The sequence below is a fragment of the Charadrius vociferus genome, unplaced genomic scaffold (assembly GCF_000708025.1).
Source record: "Charadrius vociferus isolate BGI_N301 unplaced genomic scaffold, ASM70802v2 scaffold111, whole genome shotgun sequence".
Classification (NCBI taxonomy): Eukaryota; Metazoa; Chordata; class Aves; order Charadriiformes; family Charadriidae; genus Charadrius; species Charadrius vociferus.
The window spans coordinates 2,436,517-2,446,092 of NW_009647046.1; the positions used below are offsets into that span (position 1 = coordinate 2,436,517).

The 9,576-nt window shown below is 43.9% G+C and overlaps 3 protein-coding genes across 3 annotated transcripts in view; 1 reads left to right on the plus strand and 2 right to left on the minus strand.

Moving 5' to 3' along the window:
* Nucleotides 1-326, minus strand: part of NDUFS3 (NADH dehydrogenase (ubiquinone) Fe-S protein 3, 30kDa (NADH-coenzyme Q reductase)) — a 6,309-nt gene extending 5,983 nt beyond the window's left edge. The window contains exon 1 of the mRNA XM_009895700.1: nt 272-326. Coding sequence (XP_009894002.1) covers nt 272-326 — 55 coding nt within the window. The remainder of the gene's footprint in view (nt 1-271) is intronic.
* A 1,377-nt stretch (nt 327-1,703) lies between these two features.
* On the plus strand, nt 1,704-7,215 carry KBTBD4 (kelch repeat and BTB (POZ) domain containing 4). Its single transcript, XM_009895636.1, has 3 exons — nt 1,704-2,394; nt 4,880-4,986; nt 5,558-7,215. Exons 1-3 carry the CDS (start codon nt 1,803-1,805, stop codon nt 6,416-6,418), a joined length of 1,560 nt encoding a protein of 519 aa, XP_009893938.1. The 5' UTR covers nt 1,704-1,802; the 3' UTR covers nt 6,419-7,215.
* A 290-nt stretch (nt 7,216-7,505) lies between these two features.
* PTPMT1 (protein tyrosine phosphatase, mitochondrial 1) overlaps nt 7,506-9,576 on the minus strand; it is a 6,644-nt gene continuing 4,573 nt past the window's right edge. The window contains exons 2-4 of the mRNA XM_009895701.1: nt 9,537-9,572; nt 8,925-9,116; nt 7,506-7,637 (exon numbers count right to left, since the gene is read on the minus strand). Coding sequence (XP_009894003.1) covers nt 7,506-7,637; nt 8,925-9,116; nt 9,537-9,572 — 360 coding nt within the window. The remainder of the gene's footprint in view (nt 7,638-8,924; nt 9,117-9,536; nt 9,573-9,576) is intronic.

A 9,576-nucleotide genomic window follows, 5' to 3' on the forward strand; every position in this document is an offset into this window, starting at 1 on the left:
GCTGTCGGTTGGGCGTATGGGATCCCTCATCCCAGGCGCTGTCGCGACATCCGCGACCCTGTCAGGAGGCAGCGAGGAAGGAGGTGCGCCGGGGGTCGGTTACGCCGTGGTCACCTATAGCCTGGCGTGGGGCAGGTCATTGCCTGGGCAATGCAACATAAGCATGGAGTGTACCATTTTGCTTTATGGGAGGCTTTTTTTTACTGTTCCTGCGCCTCTCTTTTCTTTATCGTGGCGATGCCATGGATGCAAATGGGAGTTTTCTGTTTACAAAGAAGGATATGAGGTTTGCGGTAGTCTTTAGCTGGTGTTGGCATTTCTTCCATGGCTTGGCAGCGACGCTCTGGAAATTGTGCAGAGCAGTGGGGGCAGCTGGTTCTGCCCTGCCAAGAGGGCAGAGTAGTTCATCCGTCCGTATTCTGGTGCTCTGCTCCAGCGTTCTGGGCTGCAGCTTCTGAGCACCTTGACTGCAAGGATCGATAGCTTTAACTGAAGTGGGAGCCAGTTTGCGGGATAGGCTTGTACTTGGTAAAGTTAGAAAAATAGTAACGATGTATTCTGTGCTAATTGAATGGCCTCTTACAGAGTGATGCATAGGTGTTTTTCAGACAGACCAGAACTCTTGAAAGATTACAATAAGGGTGTAATTAAGGCAGGCCATCATCAGGGATGGGATGGACTTGTCCAGCCAACAAGGGATATAGGCACTACTTCCTGTGAATAGAACTTGAGCAAAGAAATTAGGAGCCCTCCTGTATCAAGCAGAGCTATTGTGAGAAAATGCGTGTTTGACAAAATAAAGCATGGAAGAATAACTATGAGTCACCTGGAGAAAAATCCCATCTTTGGGAAACATTGTACTGGAAATCATGTTCAGTATTAATTGCAGAAATTTGTGATATCAGTCACCGTGGCTGATAGTTGAAGTGTAAAAATAAGTTTAAACTGAATGCAGACGGACATCTATTTGCTCCTAATGGTGTCAAGAGCCATGTTAAAAAAGTGGTCTTTTCTACAGCAGTCCTTCTCTGGTTCAGAAGCTTTTTTGACCCACAAACCGCTTGGAACTCTGCAAACAATCTCTGGTACCTACTAAGAGGTGTTATCTTTTAAACTGAGTTCTCCTTGCCACTTAGGAAGCAGTGGCTAACAACATCTAACAGTTTCTTTTCCATGATGAAGGTGTCTGGCGCATTAACAAATGGAGTATAACCATCAGTTATCTCATTTGGTTAGCTTGGAGGACTGGTGGTTATGACTGGCAGGCTTCTCGTGCATCTTTTCGGTAAAAACAAGTTCACCTTAGTTGGTACCACAGATTCATTATGTTGGTTTTGGATGATATGAACTGTTGTCTGTGCTCTTTGTTAGTATAATACTGTAATCCTTTTTCAATCTAGCACAGCTATGCTGTCACATTCTCTTGGCTTCCTGTGTCTCCTAGGGTGGTTGCTGGACTTTCCACTTGAATAACTCTTGCTGCAGTTCTTTGTGTCGCTGAAATGAGTGATGAAAACGTATGCACATCTCCTGGTTCTGATGGGAAGTGATGTTCACTGTACTGGAAGTTTAGTATATATTATAATTTTAATTATGCCAACTTCTCATTTGTTGTTTGAGATTCTGAAGCTCAGGCAAAAGTTTCTGGCTGTGCTATTTATATTCAGTCCAAAATATGCTGGCTTCTTACCAATATGTTTTCCCTGTACCCTGAAGTATTGCATAATCTTGTTAGTGGAGAGAGAAAGTCATACAATTATTGTGATTTTACAGATTGCTGGAGGTCTGATCTGTGCAGCACCATGGACTCATCAGAAGAGACTGGAGGCTCCTCCGCAGAAGAAAACTACTTTGTGAACTACACTTTCACCGACCGCTCCCACTCAGGACGTGTGGCCCAGGGTATTATGAAATTATGCTTGGAGGATGAGCTCTTTGCTGATGTTACAATATCAGTGGAAGGCAAAGAATTCCAGCTGCATCGTTTGGTCCTCTCAGCTCAGAGTTGCTTTTTTCGTTCTATGTTCACTTCCAACCTAAAGGAGGCCCACAACCGGGTGATTGAGCTGCAGGACGTTAGTGAGAGTGTCTTTCAGCTCCTTGTGGACTATATTTACCATGGGACTGTAAAGCTGAGGGCAGAGGAGTTGCAGGAAACCTATGAAGTGGCAGACATGTACCAGCTGACTGCCCTTTTTGAAGAGTGCTCCCGTTTTCTGGCCCGTACGGTGCAGGTTAGGAACTGTCTGCAGGTCATGTGGTTGGCAGATCAACACAGTGACGTGGAGCTCTACACAGCTGCCAAACACTGTGCAAAGTCACATTTGTCCCAACTGCAAGACACAGAGGAGTTCCTACACCTGCCTCTCCGCCTACTGACAGACATTCTTACAGGTAAGGAGTTCTTGCAACTAGCCAGGATGTGGACGTAGAAAGAGACTTTCAGAGAGTCTCAGAGATTGAACAAAAGAGATGGAAAGATCCAAGCTTTCATAATCATTGTCTATTCAGAGGCTTTGCGAAGCAAAGCAAAACATTCTGGATGACTTAATCAGAAAAAAAACTATTAATTGTTACTGGACTTGAAGCTATAGAAAAGGGACATACAGGATGCTGGTAATTCCAAGCAGTTCCCAAGTCAACAGGTCAGAAGTATTACAGGTGTTTTAAACATAACTTAGTATCTTTCATCAATTTCTTGTATTTTTGTTTGCATTAAAAGTAAACCAAAGAAGCCTTACCAGAAAATAACATCTTATGACAGTGTGGGTTTTTTTTCTTTAGCTCTTAATCATTTAACATAGGAATGCAACAACTCAACATTTGTAAGAAGGCTTGAGCACAAGCCATATTTTTATAATATGTTAGTGTTATTAACAGTTGTATATAATTGTTAGGATTATTTAGACTAGGCACTCAGCTGACTGAAATAAAGGCATTGTAACATCTTAGGTAATACGGTAATTGCCCTTCTTGTAAAACTAATGGATGCAATGACTCAGTGTTGTGAAGGATGTGTCAACACACAACAACTTAGTCCAACTGCCACCAATCCTTAAATATTCTCTGCTGCCCCAGTAGGTACAGCCAGTACTTGAAAACATCTCCATGATGCTGCAGTCACAACTCCATTTTTGTGCATTTATGTATCATTGCTAGAGGATGCAAGAACGTAGAAGCAGCTCATACGTTGAAATGTGCTGGATTTGGGACCAGAGGCATTGCCCCTTTCTTGCTTCAATTAAATAATTCTGTAAATGAGTAAATAACTATACTTTGTGTCATGTGTTTTATATGCTGTTACAACAATAAACCTACCATGACTGGCTTCTTTGGAATACTGGCAAATCTATCTGTAAGACTTAAAATAGCCTTTAAAGTCGACGCTGTGCATATGAGAGTCTACAGATATTGCACTGTATCTCTGTTGCATCTAAAGAAATTCACAGTCAAAAACCTATTGAGAATAGGTACTGATAGCTCAAAAAAATTGTGATAAAATTAGATTAATTTTGGTAACTATCTACCTACAGTTTTTAAACTAAGTTGTGAGTTAATTTAAAAAAAAAAATCCTAAAATTGTGAAATAAAGCCATAGAGGTCAATCATCCTTAACTTCTTAGGGATTCCATGTAGTAACAATAGTTTTAGGACTATGGCCTTTAGTATTTGTGGTCCTAAATTAAAATAATTGCTTGATAAAACCTTTTTTTTCCGTGCATCATCTATTTCTATGTACATCACATTACTCAATATTTATGCTGAAACTTGGCTCATAAAATGGATTAAGATCTGAAATACATTCCTACTGCTGGTAGGGAAAATCTTTTTCTTTTGCAATTCCTGCACCTTTGTTTAGTTAATGGAGAATTAAATAGAGGAAGCTATTAGTGGCAAGGATTAAAATTAATTTAATGAAGTAGTAATTTATTAAGCTTACCTTTTCTGGCACTCTAGGACCCATTTCAAAATCAAAGTTTTTCCATTTAACCACTACATGTGATGGATAGCTTATGGAAATCCCTTTTATTGATAAACAGAGTTAAAATACCTGCTTTTGTTCCACTATTTTTCTCCTCCCTTCCAGTATAGAGAAAGGTGTTGGAATTTGTCTGATGCCTTCAACGTCATTGAACTCAGGTTTTGTCATGAGAGCAGACTACAAAATTAGAGAGCCTTCATAGGGAAGCCTCTCAATGAACACAGGCATAATGGCTGGCTTTCAAACTGGAAGTGAATACCTAAAATCTTCTAGGTAATGTACCGATGACGAAGATGCAATAGTTTGTGGCATAACCAAAACTTCTAATTATGTCTGGAAACAAACTGAAACCTGATGCAGTCTGTTGAGTGTTTCCTACTGTCACACTGCTAAGGAAAGCTATAGTAGCTCATTGGGGATTTCCAAATGTTAAGAGGATAGCAGCAACACCAGATGCTCAGTCTTGAGGGTCAGCTGTCTGACAGCGCTCAGAGAAGGAAAATTTCTGCACATGACTTTTGTTAAATAGGTTTCTAGGATCAGCCAAAAAGGCAGGCAGCTGCTGAGATTCTCAAATAAGAGAATATTTTTCGTTACAAAGCATGTAAGTTCTCTTCCCTGCCCTCTTTCTCTCAGATATAGGTTCCTTTGTTGAAACTCATCCAAAGTGCTTAAGACCTGGCAGCTCTGTCTTCTGATATTTATCCAAACTAATTTCATGTAGAAGTCTGGCTGGGAGTGCTGATCATGCCTGCCAAAATCTATAAACCTCTGTATCTTTCTTCCCTCTCTAGAAAGTAGGGTTTGTGGGGGGAGAGAGTCGCAGGAAAAGGATGTTCCTGAGTACATATACCTTTGTCTAGATATCATAAATGCCTTTCTGTCCCCAAACCGCAGATGGCGTTCCATGTTCTCAGAATCCAACAGTTGCCATAGAAACCTGGATCAACTTCAACAAGGAGGAGCGAGCGGGCTTTTCAGAGACGCTGCGATCAAGTCTGAAGGTATAAAAAGACCTTCCTTTCCGGGGTTGGTGTAGCACTTGCTGGTTTCGCACTTCCCAAGGCAGGGTATTCTGCTCACAGGCATGACTTGAAAGTCACAAACCAGAAATGCTATTGAAATTCACGGTGCTTGCATGAGGAGTACTTTCATTGTCGTAAGTATCAACCCCACTGACAGCTTTTTTAATTTAACCTGAGGCTGCTTTCGCTAGTGATTGGAGCAATGCCACAAATAACTTATTTCACCAGATGCTCAGTTACCAAAGAGACCATTCAGAAAACTGAGTTTGGCACTTCCCTTATAATAACTCTACTCCATCAGTCACGTAACCAGCCCTTACCTAAACCGCAGACACTTGGGGTCCAGTGAAGTCTGTCGCTATTTTGCTGTCAGATATAATCGGTATCTTGAAAAGGCTCTGTCTGAATCCCGAATGCTGTAGGACTTGGGAAGCAGGTCATACACCTCAGGCCCACGGGTGGGTCCTAAGCTGAAAAATTTGGTCTTAGGCATCACTGATGTTTGTGTAACCAGGTCCAATTCTGCTGACACACTCTTCCTTTATCTCAGGTGATTGGAGAAAATGTTCACATCTACCTGATTGGAAAGGAGTCATCACGTACACATTCACTCGCTGTCTCTCTGCATTGTGCTGATGATGACTCCATAAGCGTGAGCGGCCAGAACAGCCTGTGTCACCAGATCACCGCAGCCTGCAAGCACGGTAGTGACCTATACGTTGTGGGTGGCTCCATTCCACGACGCATGTGGAAATGTAACAACGCGACTATAGACTGGGAATGGTGTGCCCCTCTTCCCCGTGACCGGCTCCAACACACCCTTGTCTCTGTGCCAAGCAAGGATGCAATATATTCACTAGGGGGGAAAACTCTACAGGACACTCTCTCTAATGCCGTCATATATTACAGAGTACGAGACAATGTCTGGACAGAGACCAGCCAGTTGGAAGTGGCAGTCTCTGGAGCTGCAGGTGTGAACCTTAATGGTGTCATTTACCTGCTGGGCGGGGAGGAAAACGACCTGGACTTCTTCACCAAGCCCTCTCGGCTAATTCAGTGCTATGATACCAACACAGAGAAATGCCACGTGAAGCCATATGTCCTGCCTTTTGCAGGGCGCATGCATGCTGCTGTACACAAGGATGTGGTGTTCATTGTAGCCGAGGGGGATTCACTGCTATGCTATAACCCCCTACTGGATAGCTTCACCCGGCTATGCCTGCCAGATGCCTGGAGCTCAGTACCATCCCTCTGGAAAATTGCCAGCTGCAATGGCAGCATATATGTCTTTCGTGACCGCTATAAAAAGGGTGATGCAAATACTTTTAAACTTAACCCAGCCACCTCTGTCGTAACAGTCACAAGTGGCATCAAAGTGCTGCTCACTAACCTGCAGTTTGTCCTGGCCTAAGTGGGGAAAACAGGCTCAGTGACAGAATGGTCAGCAAGGGTATTCTGCTGTGCAGCTCACACGCACCCACCACCCTCAGCACCAGTCCCAATTACAACGTCCAGTAAAGACCACATCCTCTGTACCTGTGCAGAGGAAGTATGGGCTTTCTGGCTGTGGGCCTATTCTTTTAGATAGCACTGTTAAAGCTGAACTGCCGCATTTTAGATTTCAGGTGGACTAAATGCTATTACTTTGATCCCTTGATGATAAGCTGCTTGCGTTTGAGGCCCAAACTGCAGCAAATGGCTTTTTTTTTAGCCTGGAACCAATCCTCCAATAACAAATCCTATGGCATATGGACAACATCCTCCTCGGCCCAAAGTGCTAGTTTTAACTGCCAGGGAGACTGTGTGTTGCTGCCATGTCAGTCACAAAGTTAGGTGTGCACTGTGTCCTCCAGGGATGTCCCCATTTAAACATTCCTGTGTCCCTTCTGCAGAAGGAGGGACTCACAGGCATATTTACAGCAGATTCCAGAGCTGACCCCAAGACCTTTAGTAGGTTGTGTTATTCAGCACTTCTCCTAGAGGAGTGGTAGCAAACTGGGAACTCGCTTACTGCTCTGTCATCACCTAGCATAAAGAGGGAGATTGTTTTTATGAGCATTGGCTTCATTTACTGTACAGGGAGTCCCCACCTGTAATCATAACATAGTGTTGGTGAAAGACAGAATTAAGACCACTTCCTCCTACCCCTCTCTGTTGGCACTGTAACCCTTTGGGTAAGAATCTGAATAAAGTCTCCGCTGAGACAAAGTTTTCTTTTCCTTTGCTGCAAATATTACAGAACTTCCTGTGGATTGCAGTTCAGCTCAGCATTGACACTGTGTGTGGGACAGAACTATGAGGCTCCAAGAGAACTAAGATATGAGCCATAAGGAAAGAAAGCTTTAATGAAACAGCCCAACCTCCCCTTTACTGTAACTTACATAAAAACTTCTTTATTGATGGTCAAGGAGTACAATGCTTAAGCCTTCATTAGATCATTAAAACGTAAGGTTTTTTTACAGCAGCTGAGAGAGAGATTTTGATAGTTCTTACTGACACTACGCAGTTTTCCCAGCGATCACGTTCCTGTGAAATGTCTCCAGGACCTGGACTTGCTTGTGCCGAACGAGGATGTGGGGACGGATCTTAGCAATAGCTTCTATTGCTTCCTGAGGGCTCCAGTGATGCAGCTGAAAAGGCAGAAAACCTACAAGTGAAAATGCATTCCATCCCTGTACCAGTTAATAGAGCCTTCCTGGAGGCTAAAGGCAACGTTAGAGCTCTTGGAAAACTTGCTGCTTTGCCCTTTCTGTTTACTTCACGTTCCTCTCAGAGGGGCCTTAATGTCAATGTAAGTTCATTAAATGAGTCGCTCAGATAAAGAGAGAAGGTTGCTGCCTGGGACCTCCATTTTCTATCTCAGTCATGCTTCCATCATGTTGTGAATAGTTTCCTGTTCTAGTTCTACCAGACCACAGCAGAAGTGCAGCTTGTTTTTTTTTATTTTTGTAAAACTTTACTAGTACTCCCATCGCACTTCAGCACTTTGTGAGAACATTTTCCCTTCAGCACTAAGGGAAAATTTTCCAGGGAGCACTTAATAACACCAACAGAAGAATCCACAGGTGGGATTTTGTCCTTAGTGCTGGCTTACCCAGTTGGGTCTGTAAAGGAACTCAGAAAACCAAAGCCAATTCTGTTGATCCTGACCTGTATTTATTGAAAAGCTTAGAAAGGCTCACCATTTCAGTTAACCAAGGAGAAAATCTGAACAACAAAAATGGATGTTTATCTGCTCAGTGAAGCTACCCTCACGAGTGACTTGTTATTCCCATCTCAATCTGTTCCTCCATAGAAAAAAGTAAGAACGGCAGAATCATTCAAACCCTGTTGCGAACTTACTAATATTAATGGCCCAGAAAAATGAGCAGCTTCCTGAAGTCTGACTGATCTGCCAGAACCAGCAACAGATACTATCAGACCATGTGTTTCAAAGCCTTGTTGCAACAACAGTTTCTCTGTCCCATAAGATCAGAACGTCTTTGCGAGTGCTAATAACTGAGCTGGCAGATGCGGACCGTACAGATGAATGAAAAGACTACTTACAATGGCAGCTTTACCACTGTCTCACTGCCAGGAAGCATTATCTTGACAGCATCATAAGCGCAGATGAACAAGGTGTGCAAAGATAAACTAGATTATCAAAGGAAGCTTAGACTGCAGTTCAGCAACCACTAACGTTCACTTGTTCATTCACCCTGTATTTGCCACATTCTACAAAACAGCAATGTAAGTTTGGGGCCTTGGTATCTACCTCTCTTAAAAATGGGTCTCCAGTCCAAACTCTGTACAAACATGGACTGTTACTGCACCTGTAGATGCTCAGGCTTCTTGAGCAAAAAGCAAACTGTAAAGGTTGGCTGTATTCACCCAGACTGTATGAAAATAAACTCCATTTAGCGTAGTATTCTTCTTACTCGAATTAAATATGCTGCCACCATGGTGGCACTGCGGGAGCGTCCTGCCTTGCAGTGCACATAGACGCTGTTACCGCACGCTCGGTGTTTCAGTATGAATTCAACACCCTTGTGGAGGTTTTCCAAGGTGGGGACTCCGGTGAGATCCACGGTGCTGAGACGCAGTTGCTCCACTCCCATTGCCTCCCATTCCTGAAACGGACATAGCAGATTCGATAGGTTAACTTTTTAGGTGTTTGTTTGGGTTTTTTTTTCCCAGAAAGAAAAAAAAAAAAAAGTGGTTCAGCTAAAGGAAAGGGGGGGAGCTGGGATCTCGTCCCGAAACAAAAGGCATTCTTGTGTTTGCATGGTGATGTACGTGGACTTAACGCCCCCCTTCCCCCTCCGCCACTGTCGCTGTAACGCTTTATTTCCATCCCCGCGTTTTACTGCTTTGTCGCATAGTTTTAAGAGTCGGCTAAGGTACGGAGGAGCCCCGCCTCTGCTGTCGCCGAGGACTCGGCGGTGGCAGCGGCAGGAGGCGGCCGAAGCCTCACCTGCGGCGGGACAGGCGGAGGGACAGCAGACCCTTCCCGGGGCGGAGGGGGGCACCGGGGGGTTCCCCGGCCTCACCTGGGCGGAGCAGCAGACGAAGCGGGGCCCGGGCCCCTCC

What these genes read in the sequence shown, in the direction of transcription:
- KBTBD4 (XM_009895636.1), top strand. Translation starts at nt 1,803, where the DNA reads ATGGACTCATCAGAAGAGACTGGAGGCTCCTCCGCAGAAGAAAACTAC. An exon ending in ACTGACAGACATTCTTACAG is followed by an intron (nt 2,395 to 4,879) that starts GTAAGGAGTTCT and finishes CCCAAACCGCAG; the next exon opens with ATGGCGTTCCATGTTCTCAG. An exon ending in CGCTGCGATCAAGTCTGAAG is followed by an intron (nt 4,987 to 5,557) that starts GTATAAAAAGAC and finishes CCTTTATCTCAG; the next exon opens with GTGATTGGAGAAAATGTTCA.